This window comes from Mytilus edulis, chromosome 3 (genome assembly GCF_963676685.1).
Source record: "Mytilus edulis chromosome 3, xbMytEdul2.2, whole genome shotgun sequence".
Classification (NCBI taxonomy): domain Eukaryota; kingdom Metazoa; phylum Mollusca; class Bivalvia; order Mytilida; family Mytilidae; genus Mytilus; species Mytilus edulis.
The window spans coordinates 24,751,235-24,777,555 of NC_092346.1; the positions used below are offsets into that span (position 1 = coordinate 24,751,235).

General features: G+C 31.0%; 1 protein-coding gene across 1 annotated transcript; it reads right to left on the bottom strand.

Annotated features, from left to right (window-relative positions):
* Positions 1 to 4,096: 4,096 nt before the first annotated feature.
* LOC139514246 (GTP-binding protein 2-like) lies at positions 4,097 to 26,009 on the bottom strand. Its single transcript, XM_071303134.1, has 12 exons — positions 25,684 to 26,009; positions 15,255 to 15,281; positions 13,994 to 14,178; positions 13,158 to 13,269; positions 12,564 to 12,761; positions 12,176 to 12,350; positions 11,102 to 11,318; positions 10,478 to 10,613; positions 9,505 to 9,563; positions 8,846 to 9,017; positions 8,051 to 8,215; positions 4,097 to 7,317 (listed from the first exon to the last, which is right to left on the bottom strand). The coding sequence occupies exons 1-12, from the start codon at positions 25,747 to 25,749 to the stop codon at positions 7,105 to 7,107; spliced, it is 1,725 nt and encodes a 574-aa protein (XP_071159235.1). The 5' UTR covers positions 25,750 to 26,009; the 3' UTR covers positions 4,097 to 7,104.
* Positions 26,010 to 26,321: the final 312 nt, after the last annotated feature.

Here is a 26,321-nt window from a genome sequence, read left to right on the forward strand (position 1 = left end):
TGAAGTTACAAGAACAATTTGCAATGAAAAAAAGAAACCACTTCAAATCATCAAAGACAAGTCTGGAAATCTATTATCTAACCATGAAGAAAAACTTTTAAAAAGATGGACAGAACACTTTAAGAACGATTGAACAGACCTGACCCGGAAATACCATTTGACATCAATTTAAACTAAAAAATCAAGGAAAGGGAGATAGATATTGGTCCAATCAGGAAAGAGGAAATTACAAAAGCCTTGCAAGATTGAAAAATTTGTAAGGGTTCCGTAGAACCCAGTGTCTTGCCTACTTCAGCTGTAAATTGCAGGCTCAACAAAATTGAGGGAAAAAATCAATAAAAATATTCCGCTTGATACCATCTTTTGATTGTAAGAAGCTTCTGTCCAAGTTTGGTAAAAATCCAGGATAGTTTATGAATCTAATAAATGTTTTAAAAACTTTAACTGCAGACTGGATGTAATGTTAACTGGAAGAAAAACTAAGTCCATTTATAAGTAAAATACAGATACACAGGTACAAAATATCAACAAAATTTCTTTCTAGATACTAGCTTTTGATCATAAACAAGCTTCTGTCCAAGTTTGGTACAAATTAAAAATAGTATAAGAAAGTTATTAAAATTTTTAAAAATTTAACCACAGGGTGAATGTGTTGCTGGCAGAAAATCTAAGTCCATTTAAAGTAGAATACGGAAAAAAAGGATTTATCGTTTTACAAAATTTACTTCGGGATACTATCTTATGATCATAAACAAGCTTCTGTCCAAGTTTGGTACAAACCAAGGATAGTTTAAGAAAGTTATTAAAATTTTTAAAAATTAACCACAGAGTGAATGTTATGTTTTTCCGCAGAAAAACTAAGTCCATTTATAAGTAAAATACGGAAAAATGGAATTTAATTTTTACAAAATTTACTTCTGGATACTATCTAATGATCATAAACAAGCTTCTGTCCAAGTTTGGTAGAAATCCATGATAGTTTAAGAAAGTTATTAAAATTTTAAAAACTTTAACCACAGAGTGAATGTAATGTTTTCCCGCAGAAAAACTGTCTATTTATAAGTAAAATACGGAAAAAATGGAATTTTATTTTCACAAAATTTACTTCTGGATACTATCTTATGATCATAAACAACCTTCTGTCCAAGTTTAGTAGAAATCCAGTATGGTTTAAGAAAGTTATTAAAATTTCAAAAACTTTAACCATAGAGTGAATATTTGTGGACGCCGCCGCCGCCGACGACGACACCGACGACGACGGAATGTAGGATCGCTTAGTCTCGCTTTTTCGACTAAAGTCGAAGGCTCGACAAAAATGGGAAGTCAGAAGGCATTGATGGCATAACAGCTGAGATACTAAATTTGCTTAAGCTTTACAATATGATATGGATTGGAAATGAAAAACAAAAAGGAGTGGTGTATTTTATTGTTAAAATAGTAAAGAAAAGAGATCGAACATGCTGCGATAACTACAGAGGCATATTACTACTTTCCAAAGAATACAGGAAGGAATAGACAAAGAGCTAAGACAAGAACAAGCTGGCTTCAGAAGGGAAAAAAAGTAAAATCACAAAAATACTGAACTCCGAGGAAAATTCATAAAGGAAAGTCCCTAATCAAATGTCAAAATCAAAAGCTCAAACACATCAAACGAATGGGTATATAACACCTGAAATATTCCTGACTTTGTACAGGCATTTTCTTAATAGAAAATGGTGGATTGAACCTGGTTTTATAGCTAGCTAAACCTCTCACTTGTATAACAGTCGCATCAAATTCCATTATATTGACAACGAAGCGTAAACAAAACAAACATACATAATTTAATAGGCAAAAATGTCAAAAATAGGAGTACGGCAGTCAACATTGGGTTATCATCTTTTAAAATCAATATAAAAACAAACAAATGCAACAAAGAAGCACACAAAGGCATACATCAAATTTAAAATCCTCATTTTGCTTTTATATTATTATAAGATTTTATTTATCTATGGAAAATCCGCCTGAACAACTCTTCACTTTAAGAAACATCAAAGAACAATGTTCTGAATGGAATGCTCCTTTATACACCATTTTTATAGACTGAAAAACCTTGAAAACAACTGAACAAGACAAACAGAAATTGAACACCTTCCAAAATAGATGTCTTTGACAGTAACTGAAAATAAGATGGCCCAATACTATATCAAACGAAAACCTCCACTAAAGAGCTGGAACAAAAAACCTAAGTGATGACATTATAGAATGACGTTGGGGATGGCCATTTACTAAGGATGGAAACCATCAGTATTTGTTTTGTTGCGCTGACATAGAAACCAGAGGGAAAAGGGAAAGTTGGACGGACTGTAGACAGAACGAACATTACTCGGTTGGACCAGCAGCTAAAGACTTTGTGAAATAGGAAAAAAACTTAAAATACTCAGGCCTTTAGTGCATGAAGAGTGAAGAGGATAGTGAGTGAGTAAGAAAAGTGTGTGAAGTCGATGTTAAATACCATATAAAATTCTGACAAAGGGACTTTTATTCTTCTAAAGACAATATTCATTGGATTCAATGTGAACCATAATAAGTACCTACTCCGAAATAGGACATACTGGTATCACAAGAAAGTTACATTAATCCCTAACCAATGCAATGACTTACGACTTTTTCCTAGTACTTTTTGAGATTGCGGTCCAATGTCGATTTACCCCATATCCAGATTCCCTTTTGAATAAATAATCATATTACGTTAAGGTCAAGGTCAATTAACCAAGCCAGACAGATCTGTACACCTTACAATTGTTTGATGGAACATAATTATGCCCTATTTCATCAAGTACTTGAGACAAGGAACACTAATCCTTTACCACTGAACCAGGAAAATGAGGCCGAAGACATATTATATGGATTTTCTTACAATCATTTCGAACACCAAATATAGTATGAGGAAAGTACCAAACCACAAAAAGTAAATATTGACCAATGAAGCATAAAAGTTAAGTTTAGGTCAAAAGAAAACTAACATGTACACCGGTTCAATAATTCAAGACAACTAAAATAGTCGATCTACTGCCAACAGTATCCTACCCGACCTAGAAAAGGAACTAACCACAAAAACTCAACATTGACCAACCAATCATGAAAATGAGGTAAATGTAGTAAAAAACATGCCACACTGACATTTACACCTTTCAATCATTTACTTTATACCAAATCATGTAAATTTTAACCTTTATCAATAATCCATGAAATGAGGTCCATACCAGGTGAACCCGGTCTGATGTAATGCAGATCTTGCAAGGATCCTATACACCAAATATTTTTATCTTATTACTCATAAAAGCTCATTTAAGCTCTTGCTGAAATTTCATTGTTCTTTGTTTGTGCCTCATTTCTTTTCAAAAAGGAGAATTTAAAGATCCCATAGTTTCCTTTATGATGGGAAAATAAACATATATTTAATATAATATGCTAAAGAAAGTTGAATTGTATCCATTTACTGAGAAACTAGACAAATAACAATAATTTACTCATATTGGCCTCATAAATATAGTAACTTCCAATTGGTATGTGGCAGATGTACTCCTTATCTTTTTTATTCTCAATTATAACCCAGTTTGTTTTATGATTTAATTCATGTTTGAAAATGAGACTGTTCTTATTTTCAACTGATGGCATACTCTTTATCTTGCAATCAGTCATTTTACTATACAAGTAAAGCATAATAGATAAAGTGATGCGATATTCAAACTTTACCAATGTATTCTCCTGGTATCTTTTTTTTTTTTATTAATATTGTGAGTGTACAGTCATATTTCAATTACTTTTTACACCACAGTTCACTTTGCTGTTGATATAAAAATCCAAGCAACAATAATTTTTTGATCAGCAAAGACAATGAATGGGAATGACAAAAGAGAATGTATATTGCATGAACATGTCACATTTATTTGTACTGGCTATGAACAAATGAGAACCTCAGCTAGACTAACTATTCTTGAAGTTTCTTTGCTTATACATGTACATTCCAGTATGTAAATCCAAAAAGAGAAATGACCCATTCAAGAATATTGAAATCTGAACCAAACTGAGGCAGAATAATAACATCTACTAGTAACTCTTTAACAAGTTTACTTCAACAAAGATCAAACTTAAATGGTCAAATTAAAATAAAACAAGCTAAAAATTAATTGAAAATATGCTATAATAGAACATGGTTAATGCCAAACATAATTTGTATTTTCTCATTGCAGAGAAACATAAGATTAAAATTATAACATGTTGAAAGTAAGGCACATCAAATAAATAAATTATAAATAAAATATTTTGCATCCATAAATGAAAACTTGAGGGAAAACACATTGAAAATTTGTAAGAAAGTTCTAAAAATTTATATCAAACAGTCTCACTATAGTTATCCAATGTTTAGTTACAAAAATATGAAGTTTTAAATACAAAATGCAATATCAAGATAATGATCTGGTTTGTGTGTAGTTCTTTATACTGGTTTTCATTTTATGTATAATGCACATCAAAGAACATAAGTATTATTTTCTTACTTCAAAATGAGGGCACACCAAAATCAAAATAGGTGATATAAATCAATGAATAAAACTTTATAAAGCTATACACACTGAAATCAATCTTACATTGGCAATTAAGTTGTTTATACCATAAACAACACTTTAAAAAAAAATGTTTACCACTGATAAAATCTAAGTGGTTATAACACTTTAATATATCAAAAAGTGATTTTTGTGGGCAAAAAATGCACTTTGGTCGCATTATACTGTGGATTCACTTATTTTGAGGACACTTCATTTTTGGGTTTTGACAAATTTTTCATTATGTTGAGAGAAAATATCTATTTTGTTGAACACTTAAAATCTTGGTGCACTTACACCTTGAAAATGTCAGAATGGCACTGAATCCATAGCAATCCAAATACAACAGTGATAAATTGAAATGAAACATAAATATAACTGGTTTTAAGTATTTTTAAACAAAAATATGTAATGATAACAAACAAAACTCTGTACATATACATACATACACAACTGCCATTTATATCATTTTTTGTGCAATATTCAATACACTGATAACATGATCAAACAAACAAACATAACTCACCAACACACATTGTGTATTTATAGAACTCACCTTCACACATTTTAGTTTAATTAGCATACACAAATTATGTTTTGAACATAAAATATATTCATTCTCTCATCCTTCATCCTTAATTCCTTTTTAAACTCAAAAAGTTGTGTTATTCAATTTTTACTTTATTGATGGCTTTTGAAATATGTACCTAAATTTAACCAAGAAAATTATGTCTAAAGAGTTTTAAGCTGCCCTTCCGAGTTATAACTCAGAAATAGAATTTTTCTAAAAGAAAATGTCAAAGGAAGATAAATTTTTACAAGTCAAGAAGAAATCTTATAACTTGATGTATAAAGTCTCTCAAATCGAATTATTCCTGAAGCTTTATTAAAAGGTACCACTGTGTTTATCTGAAGAAGATTTCGGAATTTCTGCATTCTGATTTTCATTCACACATATTGATATCAATATTTGCAAAAATTTAACAAATACTACATTCAAATTTTCCATGATAAATATTGCTTAATGAAATAAGTAATGAAAGTTTGATGCATTACTTTTATTATCAAACTGGTTGCATCAATTGTCCATTTTCAAAATACTGACTTTGTTTCAAATTTTAAAAAGTTTGGCAATGAATGGGATGCATCACATAGGTAAAACAAACTGTATCCCTGCCCCAAAAATTTAGTGGAATCAGAAAGGTATCATTTGTAGGATTTGACAATATTTTTACTTTATCAAAACGTTACGCATTTATGGTTAAATGGAATTGCAAAATATATATGATTATGCAATAAAAATTCATGAAAACATGCTTTTTTCCATAATGTTTGAAAAGGCAGGGATACAGTTTGTCCTACCTAGCTGTTGTTTCCTAATGCATTTTTTTTAATTTGGAAACAAATTCAGACATAGGAAAAGGGATTATATCAAGTTAATTTTGAGAAACTTATCTAATAAATAGACTGATGACAGCTGAAAATAACAAATATTAAAACACAAGTTCATTGACATAGTTACAACACAAATTAATTATTGTAACATACTATTACACATTACAGACTTTCTCTGCTCTAATATTAAAAAATAAACCAATCGTAACTGCAAGTAACAAGGAAAGTTTTAACTCTTCAAGTCCTACACTAACAAATTTAGTTCTGGTCTAAACGTCAGATTACATCCAACTTTCCCTTCTTCAATTTATACATTTGTTATATAGCTTTTCCTTTAATAGAAAAACTTCATAAACATTTTAAAAATTAAAATAATAACACTGCCGTTAATGAATATCTCATGACACAGATGAAAAATATAGAATAAAAAAAAAAAAAGAAAGAAAGATTAACTTCTACTAGACTAGATAATGTTCAAATCAACACATAAATTACATCCATCATATAAACTATAAACACAAAAAAACTACTTAAACTTATTTGGAATACAGTGCAATGTAGAACATATAAAACAGTGGTGTATTATTTTTGTTTGACTTATTCACTATTATTTAACAATAAAATATTTGTCAAATTGACAAAAAAGTCACAAAATTCTTACTCATCTATTAACTTAACTTTCATTCATTAACTAAAACCTCCAGTGATAAAATGAAAAATATCTCTTTCTACAGGTTAAAAGTTTAAACCAAAAAAAATATATCACAGCAAAAATTAACGAGAGGCACCTAAATAAAATAATTGTTTACTTAAATATAATAAAACCTGATGTACAACCAATACCAAAAAAAATTCACATGACAAGAAGGAATCAACTTTCCGACAAGAGAATATTAACATCTGACTACAGCATTGTACAACATCAATATTTGCTCAAACACTCAAAATGAAATTATTCCCTGAAACAGAGCAGGTTTTATTTCTCATAAACAAAATTTAGTATAAAACCTATAAAAGAGATTAACCCAAGCAACACAGCTTATAAGGTTATCAAATAAAAATCTTAAATAAAACTCATTAAGTACAATGTCTATCTTAATTTTATATTCTAAATATTTTAACATCAGCTGTTCTGTGAATCCACAAACATTCCATTCTCTGTCTCGTCGCTGGAGGTGTTAGAATTATCATCTAGTATAGAGTATATCTTGATAACTTCTCCCATTCCCTTGGTTACACCTTGTCTGAACAAGAGCTTTGATCCTACAGTTATATGTTCTGGCTGTTTTATAAATCTAAACAGGACTTGAGCTTTCTCACTTGTCCTTATAGAATCCTGTAAATTGAAACACAATACATTTCAAATTGAGATATACAGAGCTAATGATATTTTGAAGTAATCTTTCTCCTCAACTTCTGTGCAATGCTCTTATATAGCTGGCTTCTAACTGATATTAAAACAATTTTGGTGCAAAAAACAACAAATTAACAAGAATGTGTCCATAATACGCCCTATCCGCACTATCATTTTCTATGTGCAGTGGACCATGAAAATGGGGTAAAATCACTAATTTCACATTAAAATTAGAAAGGTAATATCATAGGGGACATACGTTCTAAGTTTCAAGTTGATTGGAATTTAACTTCATCAAAAACTACTGTGACCAAAACCTTTAACCTGAAGCGGGACAGACGAACGAACAGATGGATGAAAAAACAGGAAAACATAATGCCCATAAATGGGACATAAACTTTTTCTTCTCTTATTGTAGTTAAATTCTATTCAGATAAATATTTGTAATCTTCATGTTGTGAAATTATTTTTTTCATCTCATTATACCAAATTTCACTTTACAAGCAGTTTTCGGTATTTTGTTTATTCATATAATTTTTATATTCACAATGTTCCTTTTGAGTGACTGCTGTTCAGGTCAAGTTTCTTAACTAAATATGCTGAGTTTGATTTTGTTTATCATATGATCAGACTTGCTATCAGGTGTTGTCTAAAAGATAATCAATCACATCTAATAATTTTATATAAAATTATGAAAAGAAATGTTTAGTTTTACCTTTTGATATATCTTTTCTATTCTGCAGATCTGACAAACACTTCCAACATATAAAGTTGTTTCAAATCCTATAGTTATTTTGTTTGTATGGAATAATAAGAAAACATCAGCCTCAAACTGGTAACATACTGATGGTTGTACTTCAGGACTTAACAGTACCATACCCTGTAATATAATAGATGTCAGTAATTTGTGCTCAACAAATGAGTTTAAAGACCATATATCAATTAATAACTTTCCAAATTTGAATTTTTATGATGTGAAGAATTTTTGAAATTCTTTTAAATCTCCTAAATGTGTGTTTCATATAGAGTTGTTATTTGGTATTTAATAATATAAGGTTTTGTGACACTGTAGCTATCCATCTACACAAAATGCTATTCATTCTTTGTTTGTTTGTTTAAATTGAGTTAGAATCAAAACTCGTTGTTCCCAAAACTTGATTGAGTCAGTGTAATGTTTTTTGTCCTGATCAATTTCTAGTTGATCAATGCTTTTTATCCTTTGATGAGTCGAAATCTCAAATTGCATTTAATAAAATTTAAATTTATGTTAACAGACTCAACCATGTATTAAACTTTTGATGGCTTGTTTTTCTAAATTAAGGATGAAGATTTTAATATATTTAAGCATGTCAAAGATCTTTTGGCTTAATGTAAACATTCTTTCTATAGCTGTATGGAAATTCCTGTTAGTGGTAAAATCAAGTATTAGAAGATATTTTATACACAAACATATTATAAAGGTTAGGTAATTAAGACGTCCATGTAGAATTTATTTATCTATATAATTTACCTTCCTGAGGACTTCTCTTTTAACATTGTTCAAAGCAACAGTTGCAGTTTGTCCTGCCTGTATCAAGCGACAAGGGAGTCTATTTCTATATACAGACTTCACATACACTTTGGTAAATGATCCATCTTCTAATGGTCCTAATTGTAAAGCTTCCCCTTCCTTTATAGAACCCCTATAATAATATACAAATGTACCTTAACTCCTGTTATAAAGGTAATATCAATGCAAAAAGCTGAAATTGAAGAATGCCTTTGGGTGTGGGATTTTCTCCCTGTATTGAAGACCCATAGGTGGCCTTCAGTTGTTTTCTTTGGTTGGGTTGTTGTCTCTTTGACACATTCCCCATTTCTATTCTCAATTCTATATCAAAATGAGACATACTTTTACATTTATGTACACAATAATCTAGTAGTTCATAACATTCACCCCCAACAGTTTCCATATGGCACAAAACTTATTACAATTTGTCAAACTTTTGTTTGTAAATAGTGCTTGCAAAGCGATATAGTAGTGTAGCAGTGAAATAATCACTTGATGTTGATTTGTTGTGACTTTATTTTAATTGGTTAAAGTTTTGATCAGAATACAAGGTAGTCAGTCACTTTGACTTTTGTTTCATACTTTCAAATATACCCGTTGAAGTTATACTAATTTCTTACCTGTGTATGGTACCACCAACTACAGATCCAACCCCTGGTACTGAGAACATACAGTCAATCTGCAAACAATAAAAGATCAGTCAAAACAAACTTGTCAAAAGTGAATTTTGTACATACTATGTTACGGTCTTTACTAGAAGAAAACAAAAAATTCAAAAGCATCTAGTTTCTAAAACTCATAACCTTTGTGTATTAATTTATAATAATTACATTAGATGTATGTTTCATTATAATACTTTATTCACACATCATGTGTTATTTATTAAGCAATTGCATCACTCAATAAGACTTTTCATTCATGATAACACGTGGTCCCATAATAAAGTGCACAGGTGAATTAAATAAACAAGTTATAAAATTCGTGTTTTCATGATCATAGTTAAAAAATGTAATTATAAGTATTGAATGCTTCTTTTTGTTACTTCATAGGGTTGTAAAAGCGTTGACCGTGCGCACATTTTTAGTATGAAGAGCTTCTGCGCTTCATACAAAATGTACTTCGGTCACACTTTTACACCCCAATGAAGTTACAAAAAGAAGCATTCAATTCTTAAATAAAACAATATTTAAAAACTTTTCTGATATGATATGATTGATGAATTTTTCAAATAGCAATACAAAGTTGCTTAACTGCTATGATGAAACACTAATATGCAAGAGAAACAAGAATGTGTTCCCAGTACATGGATGTCGCACTTGACTATCATTTTCTATGTTCAGTGGACAGTGAAATTGGGGTAAAAACTATAATTTGGCATTAAAATTAAAAAAGGTCATATCATAGGGAACATGGGTACTAAGTTTCAAGTTGATTGGACTTCACCTTCATCAACAACTACCTTGACCAAAAACTTAAACCTGAAGCGGGACAGACGGACGAATGAACAGACTAACAGACGGACGTACAGACCAAAAAACATAATGCCTCTCTACTATTGTAGGTGGGGCATAAAAAACTTTTAGACATGTGTACCTGATATTCTGTATGATGTTGTTTTAACTTTTCTCTTTCTTGAACATTTTTCATAGGTGGGAGAACATTAAGGAATTTAGTCAGCAGATCTAAGTGTTTACCAGTTACACTGGACACTGTAAATATTGGTGTGATTCTGAAAGAAAATGTGATAACATTCAATTATTTCATAGAAATTTCTTGATGAAGAAAATAAATTTTCTAAATGTTGAGTAAGTGGGAAATAAATATAGATTCTAAGTTGAAGTAACTGAAGGACATGAATTTTCTTATAAAGAAAAAATTGTAAATGCACTTATGGATGAATGAAAGATTAAAATAATTGAAATAAATGGGGAATGTGTCCATGGGACACAGATAATGCATTGCATATAAAGTTATAAAGGGACATTACTTAAGAACGGTGAAAGTGATGCTACCTAAAATGTACCTAATCTGAGTTTTGTGGTAATAAGCATTGTGTACAAGATTCATAACATTTGGTTGAGGCAAACATAAGTTAGAGAATGGTAACCAATTTAGGGAAATACAAATGTGCGAACAGATGTTCAGACCGACAAGGGCAAAACTTAATGTCCTGCTCACTATGGCAGGGGCATAAAAATGTCAAATCTTGGTACTTACGTGTCAGAATCAAAATTAGTAGCAGCAGTAATGGCATCATCGTCAGACTTAATCCTTAAAGGAACTTTTTTACAACCAGGAGATTTTAATATTTTTTCTAGTTGACTGACTGTTCTTTCTAACACAAATCTTCTACATTTATCTATTTTAGTTACAACTACAAATACTGGCACTTTTAAAGCTAATGTAAATCCTAAGTGTTCTTTGGTTGTACCAGCTGAAAAAGAAACAAATAATATAGCGTTGTCTTTATGTAATGGATTCAATGTATTACTCAAAGTACCCTTAACACAGTTTTAATTCAAAATTTAACAAAGTCAGTAAACTGTATCAAACTATTAAATTTTCTCTATCCATCAAAACTTTAACCCTTAAAATAAATAAATAAATCCTAAGTATTTGTTCATAAATGATAGTCAATGACTAGTGAAGAAAACTGGGCAACATCAGTCACCTATGATTATTAGACTTACTGTACTCCACACTTGTAAATTGAACGCACAATGATACTAATTAGACAAAAGTCACTTTTGAATTAGTCAAAATAAAATTGAGAAAGGAAATGGGGAATGTGTCAAAGCCACAACAATCCGACCATAGAGCAGACAACAGCCGAAGGCCAAAAATGGGTCTTCAATGTAGCGAGAAACTCCCGCACCTGTAGGTGTCCTTCAGCTGGCCCCTTAAAAAATTTGTATCCTAAATATAGTGATAATGGACTTCATAATAAACTCAAAATTATACACAAGAAACTAAAATTAAAAATCATACAAGACTTATAAAGGCCAGAGGCTCCTGACTTGGGACAGGCGCAAAATTGTGGCGGAGTTCAACATGTTTTTGAGATCTCAACCCTCCCCCTATACCTCTAGCCAATGTAGAAAAGTAAACGCATAACAATACGCATACTTAACAACTGTTAAATATCTCTTTCATATAATCCTTTTTTTTTAAGTTATAAATATACACAGAACAATTTTCATTCTTCTGCTTAACCAATGGATATGAATCTATATGATACCCTTATAAAGTGAAACTGCTATAAAACAAGCATGTTCATGTGTGTTATCTTACCTAGCCCAGTATTTGCACTGACAACAAGCATGGCAAAATCTGGAGCATACCCAGTCAATCCAAAGATGGTGGTTTTGAGATATTTATGATGTCCAGCTAAGTCTATTAATGTTATAAGTTTGGTGGAATTTTCACAAATTTCTTCCACTGTTCTTGACTCACTGTAGTTAATTATCTGAAATGAAGATTATAACAGTTAGTCTAAATTTTCTTAACAAATATAAAACTTAAGAAATGTGTTTGAGTACTTCATAATGCATAATAATTATAAACTTGATGTATAGAAACTTATCTGTAAATGTGATGAAGTATTACAGAATTCAATACTTTTTCTCCATTTTTGTGGAAATCATAGTAATGTTGAACACAATATCAATTCAATAGTTACCTCCCCTTTTCCATTAAATCCTAGAATCTCATGACTTATACTGGATGTCCTTCCAGACTGTATTTCGTGTAAATGACGGAACAGATTTAGTCTTGCTCTCCCTCGTCCATTGTCTAATTCTCCCTGAGTTAATACGCCAAGTAAAGTACTCTTTCCAGCATCTACATTTCCAAGGACTGCTAGTCTCAAATCAATAAACTACAAAACCGCAAAAGTTCAAACAACTATTATGTATGTTGCAGCAGAGTATACAATAAATTACCATTTTTAAAAGAATCATATTTCTGAGAAAAAAATGTTTAAATAATTATTCATTTTAACAATATTTTTCTAATCTATAGACAGTAAATTGATACTGTGGATTCATTATTATTCGAGGCATACCAATTTTCATTGATTTTATTGGTATAGGTGAACCAGGAAATTAAATTTTCAACTAATGACAAATTTCCTATAGGTTCTTATGCAACCTTCAGCAAAACCATGAAATTAAATATCCATGATCATGCAAGTTTTCCTTAATTTATGAAAAATTGGTACCATCGAAAAATAAATGAATCCACAGTAGTCCAAAATTAAATTACAAAAGTATACCTGCTGGTCTTCTGGAACTTTTCTCACTAAAATTTCTAACGCATGCCTTGGATTTTCTCCCACTTCTGCATCTATTGTCCTTTCTCTCAATATTGAAGTTGAGGCACCTAGCCTAAAAATATATTAATAAATAAAATTAAAATCAATGTAAATCAGAATTCAAGGTTTTTCTCAGGACATTCTTCAATTTTCGAGGAGAGAATTAAATTAAAATATTTTACTGGTATAGGATAAATACAGTATTAGTATATCTTAATCTTCAAAATAATTTTGTTTTTATTATGTCAGGCATATTCTTCATTTTTCTTCTTTTATTCATCTGTACATTACATTATTTTATTGATCATACATTTAGTGCATATTCTCGTTTTTCGTTTTTATATAGTTTAGACCATTGGTTTTCCCGTTTAAATGGTTTTACACCAGTAAATTTTGGGGCCCTTTATAGCTTGCTGTTCGGTTCAAGCCAAAGATCTGTGTTGAAGGCCGTACCTTAACCTATAATGGTTTACTTTTATAAATTGTTACTTGGATGGACAGTTGTCTCATTGGCACTTCCTATATCTATATATTATTACAAATGAACCAATTTTACAATATTTTATACCAATCTGTTAATTATGATACATGTATGTGTTCAGTGTGTACTTGTATGTACTAGAACAATAAACAGATTATTAATTCTTCTACCAGAGCTATCATAAAGTTTCGGCCACTTGAAACAAAGTGAATCATTCACATTTAAGCTCATGACTGATACATTGTATTTCAAGTTATCAACGTGTAGAAAACTTGATTATCTATAAATATTTTCAGTGCTTTTTAAAGATTCTAACCTTAATGCCATAGTTTGTAAGGTTTCCATTGACTTGTCTAACTCTGGTTTGGTCAATCCAGCTAACAATCCATTATCTTCTACACCAATCTCATAGATTGCCTCCCCTTCTCCTTCTTCTAACCTCCATTTCATCTGAGTTATCAAATGCTCTAGTCGGGATTCAGTTGGATTCACTAATTTTAACTGTAAAATAATCAAATTATTCCTATATAAATAAATGTACATGAAATCGTATTTTTAAAGTTTTTTTTTTTCTTCAGTGTACTTATTTCTATTTCTTGCTCCATCTAGAAAAGCATGAAAAGTGCTCTCAAAATCTTTTTTTATTATGAAATACATAATCATGACATAGTAAAATACCATGAAAAGAATACTTGCCAACATATCTGTCTGTACATGTACAGTATTGTAATGATAAATGACACTAAATGTTTACAGTACAGTGCAAGTTATGCTTAAATGAAGTATATGCAAATTGCAACATCATTTGAACTTGGAAAGAAATAAAACATGCAATATGTTCTTCCACCAGTACAAAATCTTGTCTCATGATACTATATGTGTACATGTGTTTCAGTGTCAATTGTATTTTGTGTTTCCATACATTGCAGTTTGGTGTTCCACTTTATAAACTTAATAACCATTAACATGATTAATAGCTGTTATTTTTAAATAACACTAAAATGTTCAGTGATATTCCTATCTCTTTCCTTACTCGCCATTTTTTTTATATTTTTTTTAAATATGTGATCATATCAATTCGTAAAAGGCAAATACTGTATTTGCCTTTTATGAGTTGATATGATCACATTTAATACCACAGAGAAAAGTTGAAAATGACATGTGATGGCTTTATACATTTGTATTGATAAGTGTCAGATTAAGCAAAGTAAGTTTAGTTATTTTTTATTTACCACCAATTAGTTGTTACACTGATGGTAGACTTTTAGATCCTTACAAGTCTTAAAAATGCATATGTGTCAATCATGGGTTCAGTACTTGACATAATTTATAACATGAATTTTAATATGGTCTCAGTTCATAAACTTTTGTACTTTTTTACTTAAAATATGATTCCAACTTTTTCTAATACTTGATTAACCTTCAATGCGTTTGTCCTTAACATTGGTTTCATTATAACGGAGGAAATTCACATAACAGATCATTCTAAAGAGATCAAATTTCTAATCATAAATGTGGAAGTTAACAAGATTAGTTTTCTATTGAAAGAAAGACAAATAACTGTAAAAAGTAAATACCTTGTATTCAATGTTTCCTTCTTCAACCTGAAATAGTAGAAAAAAAGTTTATAAAATAAAAGGAACTTTTTACTTCACGCACTATGTTGAGATCTTTCAATGAATTTTTTACATCATCTGCTGTCTAGTTTTTAGAAATTGAAAGCCAATTACTTTTTTATGCAAAGAATGGTGAATCAGCTAATACACATTAAAATTGTACCAAAATTAAATTACTAAAACTCAATAAAATTGTCCTAGGTCACAGTAACTGTAACTTAATAATTACAAAGTTTTCACACTACAGTATTTATGCTTTTCTGAGTTAATCACCAATAAGTTTTGCTTCCAAAACTATAAAATCTATTTTTTTGGAAATTATGCTTAAAATATTTGTTCCATTGATCAGTAATACAATCTGGGGCCAGGGGTTTAACATTTTTTTTTCAACAGCAAATTAAACCAATTTTTCTATTACTATACCTATACATTGTTTTGTATAATGGACAAGTAATTTCATTCTTTTGACTTAATATAAAATTGAATTTAAATTTGAAATTTAAAGCTATGTCTCAGCAGAGATATTAAGGAATCAAGTATGTACATGTATACGTTTGTACTTCTTCTTCTTCTTTGATATACTAGTAGTCATGGTAGTAGTTAAACTCAGTAATGAGTACTCAATACCTGTGTGTTATGTAGGTTCTGGTAATGTGTATTTACAATAAAAGATAAAAGATCAAAATATTTGATGCATGCTGTACAGTTGGTGCAGGATAAAAACATCTGGTTGTTCATGTTTGATCATGTATCAGGACTATGGCTTGTGTCTTGCACTATCTTACTTCTGAAGCCATGTTGGAATAAGAATAGAATGTTATTAATTTCTAGATGTTTCAAATATATATTCATGTTACTCGTGTTACTGTTATAAAATACACCTCCAGGTACATTTTTTTAAAGTATAAAATTTGCCAGCATAATAACATACATATAATACTTGAAGACACATGTTATGAATATTATCAATCAAATTATCATGTAATTATCATGTAATACATGTAGTACGCAAGCTATATGTTCTTACACCTACATGTAGTAATCTTATACATGTAGTTTAAATTTTTCAGGAACAAACCTCCATGCATAACTGTAAAATAAATATAGTTACTGACAACCAGCTCACAAAATGAACTATTTTATAACCTTGCTTAAATGTATCTGTAAAAAGAAAGTTTAATAATTATCTCCCCTTTCAAATGGCTGAGAGTAATAATTATCATTTGGTAACATGTCTTACAAATTAAATGTACTTTTGTTTTATTTTTTTAAGCTCATTTAGTGATTTACATAAATATGTTTTCAAGATTCAATAACCTATGCTGACAAACAAAAACATTGATTAAAGAGGGGGTGTATGAGTGCTAGAATTATTCTTGCTTCACATTGTGAATAAAATGTAACAAATGTGGCAGGTTCATATACATTGTATTAATTTGAGATTTCTGAAAAGCTATCAACCTTATTAAACAGAATTAATAGCTTGCAGGTCTAAATCTTTTTTTTTTAAAATATAGGATTTAGCAATTTTTTTCTAAAAATAAACTAAATATCCTATACTCAATGGAACAAGAGTGCACACACTGAAATGTCTCGCCTTCTATACTAATCATTGATATTATGTTGATAGTCCTAAGTATAAAGCTAAGCTTTATTACAACTGTCACATAAACTTAACATTAACCAAGATAACTAAACAAAGACCAATGAACCTTGAAAATGAGGTCAAGGTCAGATGAACCAAGCCAGGTAGACATGTACAGCTAGCAATGCTTCTATACAACATATATAGTTGACCCATTACTTATAGCTTAAGAAAAATAGACCAAAACACAAAAACAATGAACCGTGAAAATGAGGTCACGGTCAAATAAAACCTGCGCAACTGACATAAAGATCATAAAATATTTCCATACACCAAATATAGTTGACCTATGGCATACAGTATTAGATAAAAAGACCGAAACTCAAAAACTTAACTTTGACCACTGAACCATGAAAATGAGGTCAAGGTCTGACACATGACATCTGCCCGCTAGACATGTACACCTTACAATCATTCCATACAACAAATATAGTAGACCTATTGCATATAGTATGAGAAAAATAGACCAAAACACAAAAATTTAACTATAACCACTGAACCATGAAAATGAGGTCAAGGTCAGATGACACCTGCTAGTTGGACATCTACACCTTACAGTCCTTCCATACACCGAATATACTAGCCCTATTGCTTATAGTATCTGAGATATGGACTTGACCACCAAAACTTAACCTTGTTCACTGATCCATGAAATGAGGTCGAGGTCAAGTGAAAACTGTCTGACAGACATGAGGACCTTGCAAGGTACGCACATATTAAATACAATTATCCTATTACTTATAATAAGTGAGAATTCAACATTACAAAAAATTTGAACTTTTTTTTCAAGTGGTCACTGAACCATGAAAATGAGGTCAAGGACATTGGACATGTGACTGACGGAAACTTCGTAACATGAAGCATCTATATACAAAGTATGAAGCATCCAGGTCTTCCACCTTCTAAAATATAAAGCTTTTAAGAAGTGAGCTAACACCGCCGCCGCCGCCGGATCACTATCCCTGTCGAGCTTTCTGCAACAAAAGTTGCAGGCTCGACAAAAATTAAATAAAAATATGGGGTCACCGTCCATTTAAGCTCATAATCTGCATTTGAAAGAAGCATGCATTTTTGTTAAGGTACTTTTTTTCTGTTGAACGAAATAGGAGAAAAAAAGGTAAAATCAAAATAAAAAAAAGAACTAAATTACAGAAATCGCTTTAATTTTACAAAAGTTTAGTTTAAGTACAGTTCATTTGATAAAAATAATAAAAATTATAGGTCACAGATGAGTAAAAAAGTTATTTCAATTTGTTTGCCAAAAAATGGCATTTTTCACCAAAGGAAGATAATTTGGAGCTTTTTCGATGATATAAACATTTTTAAAGTCATCTGGGGTCAAAACGAATTGATTTTCTTTATTGATTTTTGTACAGTATCATAACATGCATAAAGTAACAACTAATAGTGTAGTAAATAAAATTTGTAATGAAAAAACAAATGTTTCTATGTTTGCTGATTTTTTTTGTACCCTCGAGCCTCCTTAAATCTAAAAAATTATTTCATAAAAGGACAAGTACAAAATACAATGCTTGTTTATCTGTTGACTGTTGTGTGTGATTGTACATATATTTTGATGGGTTTATTGAAACAAAAACATAAAATAACAGTACAATAATCATTGTTCTTGATAGGAACAATTTAGATCTATGTGGCTTCGACCATGGAAGTAATATTTAAAAGGAATAACATCGAGTAATTAGCATGTATTAAAATCCTGTAGAGCCCTGTACTAAAGTCATATGATTTTATCCAATTATAGTCTCAGCGGTAAGACCCCTTTGGTTACTATCTGTGATACCGCGGTTGTAAAATGGCATCTGCAATTTCTTATCAGTCACGTGATTTTATCGAGTCCGGTAATTTTAAAGTACCTGTGTGAAATCCGAGGTTTATTAATAAGAAGGTGGCGCTGTATCATATAAAACCTCTGCCTTCAGATGAAGTCGTATGATGTAAAAAACTTGAAAAACGGACGAGAATTGTTCAAACTACAGCAGTTTAACATGGAAAATTGTATTTAATTTAGCATATTTTTGCTTTTTACCGTTTGTTTTAAACTGTTCTAAAAGTATTTTCCGGTTAAAAGCGGATCCCGAGTTGAACAGATAAATACCGATGAATCGATCAGGTTTCACATGATGTTTAACAAAATAATGTAGGCAAATGTAGGCATAGATTTTTTTACTGTTGAAATGTGCAAAGTTAATCGAGATTGAATAAAAGAATATTTACTTGCTCAAGTATTCTAAATTTATGTATAATTATGTCATAAATGTCATTGATTGCATTATTGAAACTGGACAACTAAAATGGGGATAATATTTTCGTAAATATATATTATTGCGGAATGCTTGTATTAATATAATAAGCTATACAGCAAAAATTATAACAAACCGACGAAATGGGCTTGAATCTATCTGTCTTACGGTAAATTCATTTTTACACAAATTACCGTAGTTTATGTATCAAGAACTTAAATTGAAGGATAGAACCGTTTAGAATTGTGAATATTTTAATTGACTATAAATACACGAAGGATTTAGATTTTTCGTATTTAATAAAGGGGGTCCAAACGTATTTTTTTTACAATCATCTTTTTAACTTATGGAAATGTTTTTTTAACTGTCTGTAAATATTAAAATTGAAATGACACAATCTTGTTCTCCAATTTCGTATGTGATAGCTGTCGGTTTAAACTATTATGATCAAACTAACCAAAAATAGGGAAAAATCGGACTAAAATAAAAATTGAACGAATGACTCTTTTCGGCAGTGTACATCAACGGAATGAAACGAATGGACTATTCGGGTTACTTCGCACGTATAAACGACAAAAACTTGTCTGTTCGTAGTTCTCCGTGAACACGAAAATGACCGATAAGTGTCAGTGATTTGATCGATCACATGCAGAGAATCAACTTCCATGCCAGATATTGAACCATTTAACAAGTTATTGAAAGATGGGCGGTAATTAACGCAGATGAAACCTTTGAAGTGACAACGATGTTATTCCTTTCAATATTACTTCCATGCTTGACCTAAAGTAATAACAGTACACACCAAGTGGAACATCAAATTAGATAAACGAGGCATGTGTCCCTTGTTTTATTGCTACAATAACATCCAATTAACACCTTCAACTTTGTACAAGTGTCAGACTAAACAGTTAGACACACCAGAATATACAATTACCTGTTAAAAACTCACGATTGTCATTAATTTTCATTAATCTTCAATCAATATGCATAAACATGATAAATATCGTTTAATGAGGCAATAAACAAAATAAAATGATGACATATATTCACATTTTAATTTTGTTTTCCTCTTGTTTGTTTTCGGTTCTTTCAATTTTACAATTTGTGTCTGTATTAATGGATAATGATGCACAAATAATGCATTTTTGCAAGTTTATTATATATTGAGAGTTTTAAAAAACAAGTTATAAGATAAAAATATCTTTGTTCTATAATTCTGGTCAAATTGAAAATGAAAAACATTTTCTTTTACATTGTGAAAAATACTCAACTAAAAGGGCCATATTTTACCATAAAGTTTCAAATATAATCGTTGATCCTACAAAATTTCAAAATCATGAAAATAATATAATCTTTTTATTAAAAAATAATTCATACACAATCCTAAAATTGACTTCCTCTTTTATCTCAGACAGTTTGAACCTGCGTAAAGCAGAACAAAATCTATAAAATTGTCAATATGTCTAATTCATAATCATTGTTTATAATATTACATATTAATATAGTCATTATTTGCAATACTTATTATGTTTGACCAACTATGTAATTGATATACCATGAGCCTTAACCATTTATTGTTGATGAGTTTGTGCTAATAAATATTCTATAACACAAGTATTTTTTTTAAAATTTCAAATTCTCTTAACATTTATTTGGGAAAAGTAATTTTAATTTTAAAAAATGTTTTCTTGTCGCTAATTAGTGAGACCGCTGCAACAGGATTACCAAGTTTGAATCTTTGACAATTGACCTAGAGATTTTGCTACACTTTTTAAAATATGTCAAAATTGAATCAGAATGTGTGTGATATTCAGTAAATGGAGATAAATAGGATGAGGTAAAATGTTTCTTTTGAAGTTATTTGTTGAAGTATATAGACGGGTTTATCTATAAATGACCTAGAAAACATGGGCGCATCCATTAACCTCTCACGTGACCGATCCGCCATTTCAACCGTGAAAAATAACGCACGTGTATTGATCAAAACATTATCGACTTTCTGTTTACATTTGTATTTCCTTAATTTTCCTATTTATTTTACAATGAATACTGCCGAAAGTTAAAAAAAAAAAAAAAAGTGGAGGTATTTCTTGTGCAGTTAAAAGTTGTACAAATAATCGTAGAAAATTTCAGATGTGGAAAAACTCAATAAATAAAATATGTAAATATACAAGTTGTGCCGACTACACACAATACGTTTTTTTTTTTTTTAAATATAACTTGATACACTGGCAGACGAATGTTGACACGTCGTCAAACTTAAATTATCTATGAAAATTATTCCGATGATTACAGTTCATCTGCATCTGTTTGTATAGAATACCTACACATCAGATGCGGATCCAGGATTTTGAAAAGGGGGGACCACAGGTCCCCAAACAAGACACAATTTGTAGTGGAAGCGGTAAAAAAAATGGATTCACCATGAATGAAGCTTCATTAGGGGGCTGCACCCTCCTCAATCCGTTCCTGCACATTTCTTTAGATAATAACAATGAAACCTACCCCGAGGCCACATGCAGTGTTATGTACGTAGTTATAATCTGATGCATATCAACCAAGTTTGAAGAGAAGATTTTTTTTATGCATAGATGACTATCTTTATGCTTCAAAATGGACAACATAAGCTCAGACAAACATATTGCTAACAGACGAGTGAGGAGACGAGTAAGGAGCTCAAACTTTAATAAAAGGGGGAAACCAACTTATATATATATAGCGTATAGACATATTACGCATCGTTCTGATGAGGTTAACACTTAGTTTGATTTTTGGTTATTTGTGGTGATGGCGCTTTCATATTTTGAAAATAAGCGGCTTGTAAAATATTTTATTCAGAGGTGTCAGTTCTTGTTGAAAAACTTAATAGTTTTTACAAAGAGCTGCATCCATAGACAAATTCCAACAAAACTTTCTATTAAGGGCACTTCACTATAAACATCGTCTTAATGGTCCATATATGAAGGCATGTGTGCTTAAAGTATATAGCTATATGAAGATGTGGTGTGAGTGCCAATGAGACAACTCTCCATCCAAATAACAGTTTTTAAAATTAAACCATTATAGGTCAATGTACGGCCTTTAACACGGAGCCTTGGTTCACACCGAACAACAAGCTATAAAGGGCCCCAAAATTACTAGTGTAAAACCATATATCCACTTCGTATACAGTAGTTTCTGTTGAAACTTGATTTGAACTTTCCTCAGTTAATTAATATGTGCATGAATTATGAAATTTTACACATTAAAAAAGATTTTTCAAAGGTCTTTGTGATCAAATAGATTACAAGAACCTACGGAAGCATATGAAACAACCAGAAATTCCGACAGTTCACTGAGAAGGATGATGGGGCTTAAATTAAAAAGTTGTTTGTTTGCAGTTTACCGACCGACCCTTGAAAATCCTCCTGACTGTGAAAATTTTATTGCTTTAAATTTGAAGAAATTTTTTTTAATACTTCTATTGACGCGACCCGGAACTTTGGGTCCTTTCCGGAAATGATTTAAAGTCTGGGTCAATTACGCATTTCAAGTTCGGTTTTTCTTAGCTTCCCGTCAAGCGTTCATGTGACCATTTAATGATAAAGCACATGGAAATTGTTTACAGGTATCCATGTTCCATGAAGTCACGGAGGAGTACTTTACGCTGTCGTCTCGTGTCAATTTTAAGACAAATAACAAACAAAAAAGTTTATTAGTAAACTGTTTATACAGATTCAGGCATATGTAATGATGTGTGATAATATCATTGACGATGATGCAGCGGATATTCATAACTAACACGATAACCATTCTGTCTTAAGCAAATCGGGTACAGAATCTGTGGAGCCTGACTTTATGGAACCAATTTCAGTGGTTAAATAATTTGACAGCAGCTTGATCGAAGTATGGCATATTTCCTACAAATCGTTGTGAAGACGAAAAAGATGAAACCACTCCTCCGTGACTTAAATCTTCATGGATATCTGCAAACATGCCTGTACGGAGGAAGGGCTCATTTGAAATGTTAATGGATATAGATCATGCCAAATCAATAAGAAGCAACCCTAACTTCACAAAGATGTAGACAAAATGAATGGTTAGCTTGAAAAATAAATATACTCTCTCTATATTAAATCTATGTTCGATTGTAATGAGTATGCTCCTTTAGGATAAGGGGGCTGACCCACTCATTGCAATTATTCTCTTTCTTACAATATTAAATATACCCAAACTGTGTGGCCTGTGTGAATTCAATTAAAACATGTCCTTAGGAGCTATGCTGCCAATTTTTTTTATGCATTAAAAACATTTCAGTACAGACCATTTACTTTAATGGGGTGCTATGAATTTCACCCCAAACTTTAGATTTCTTTGGTTTTCATTAAAGCCTGGCAAAAATATAACCTTATCACATATAATTAAATATTGTTAGAAATATGAAAACAGTCGAATGTCTTAATACTTTTTTTTCAAGTTGCCTTTTTTCAATTGAGGAAGATTCAATGGTTATTTTTTTTTTTATTAAAAATACACTGTCTTATAAATCTTTAATATCTACATTTTTCTGATGAAAATACTCTACTCATGAAAACATTCTAGTCAAGAAGCATACATGTCTGAATATATTTCTTTAAAACAGTTCTAGTCATAATGACATTCCTTGTTTATAAGTGTTCCAGTATTTAATAATTATACCATATTTTATGTCATAAATTGGATAATGACACTGTTAAAGTTTCAGTTTTGGTTAAAAAGTTTTTTATCTGAAAATGCCTGTTCATTTGATGTTGGTTTTCAGCATGTCCAGTGTTTGTTGTTTTAAAATGTTTTTTTTTTCTTCACAAGAAACTTGGTTTAGTGTAACTGCTTGTTTAAACTGTATTTTGGCTGATAAAATAAAATATTTTTCCTACCTATTACTATATCGCTTTGAAAAGACAAAACAGGTTTCCTTTTGGGAACAGTCTTCGTTAATATCGCGGGGGAAAGGGTACAAATGGGATTTACTTCAATTTTTTTACAGTCGCCAGCTGGGCGATCAGGATGACTAAATATATTTGCCCAGCCGAAAATCTGGTCGCCATGGGCGACTGGGCGAGCGTTAAGTTTAGTTCCTGGGTCTAATACCAATAGGTCTTCGACACATCAAGATAATCCCGCACCTGGAGAAGCCCGCCAGTAAACAAAGATATGTACTAGTTCAGTGAAATGGACGTCAAACTAAACTCCTAAGCATATAAATGAACTAACTTTAAAAAAAAATCATACAAGACTATAAACAAAGGCCTGAGGGTCCTGATTTGGACCATGTTTAATGAGATCTCAACCCTCCCCTATACATCTAGCCAATAAAGATTAAACAAACACACAGCAATATGCAAAGTTAAACTCGGTTTAAAAGAAGTCCAGTAATTTTTCTGCAAAAGAAATCAGAATCGAACACTTAATAACTATATGATAACATGGGTCGTGAAATTTCAAAACTTCTTCGGCCAAATTAAATCGCAAATTTTACATATGTCCCAACGCCATACACAATCGTCACTCAACTTTAAGCAGTATTATATACGCGAGTTGAACCACAAGCATAAAAAGTCGTTCAGTCTGTGAAAAAGCTTATCATCAAACGGTACTTGTCTATAGGTATATTTTTTCAGATTATCTAAGTAACCGAGCGCCGGAAAAAAAAGCATTCTGTCGAATTATAGGACCATCGGATTAAAAGATTGTTGGATTTTAGGTCCGACCATAGACATATATTTGAGTTCAATAAAAATTGCACCTGGTTTTTTTCTTCAGATTTATCACATTTGACCCGGCAAGACATTTATTTGAGTTCAATAAAAATTGCACCTGGTTTTTTTTCTCGGATTTATCACATTTGACCCGGCAAGACATTTAATTTTTATTTATTAATGTGTTATAATAATCAATATATTTTAATCGATTTGTAACCTGGGTATTAACATTCATGTATATTTTGTCCGGGTTAAAACGTATCAAATACCGTGAGTTATATTTTAGGACACCTGGCCTAAAACTCACTTATACTTTTAATAATTTTAATCTCCATTACTTATCTTATTACTTTATTATTTATTCTGTAATTTACCGAGATCAAGTACGCTTCACATTCTTGTGTTTACGTTAATTGCATGCGGTCTGAGAGATAGATGTATTTATATCTTGTTTACATTTTTTTCACGGTTGTAATGGCGATCGCTACTACCACGACACCTAGGAGTCCCATCACAAACTAAGGCAGATAATTGGAAAAACCTGTCTATAATACAACAACCTATATATAACTGGCATATGTTGACCTCTGTAGATGCTTTTGATGTGATCTTCTATATGCATGTAAAGGGTACCCAAATAAATAAAGCATACTTAAAACCTAATGCGTAAAACAAAAACGAAAGCAAAAATTCCTAATAAAAATGCATTTTACTGTATCATAAACTACAACGTATTGACAGGCTAAAACGAAACCAAAACAAACCTCCGGTGGCAACGAATTTGACATATCGCTCTCTATTCCGTGGTGATGAGGATCCATTTCTAACATCTTCAGTTAGTTAGTTATATATATAATATGATGAATGTTGACGTAACAAGTTTTCTATACAGTGATGACAGAAATTGTTCGATGTTTTATTGGCCACAAAGATTTCCTTTTTGTGCGCCATATTGCATCAGCTGTGGCAACAATAATATTAAATCGGTGTCGGGATTTACCCTTTTACGGATGTGTTATGTTGGCCACGATCAAATATATTTATAGATAATCATACTCGTTCATAGCAGAGACATTGTCACACCGGATAACTGTCACTATTTGCGGGGATTTTACCCTATGGAGGCTCCCAATTGGAAATTTTAAAAGAGCATATTTGTCCACAATTTAAAATAAAACAAATTTTTTTACAATGGGTTGGGATTGTAAACATTAGTATGAAGAAGCAAATAAACAACATTAAAATGAATTTGAAGGCCCCTTTGAAGGTTTTGTAGGATTTTGAAAGCCATCTTGCACGTAAAACCCCCATGGGCATTTTGAAAAGTTGGTAGGTATGTGCATTGTATATGTTAGGCAATATGTAGGCAATTTATAAAATGCATAACTTTGACAGGCATTAT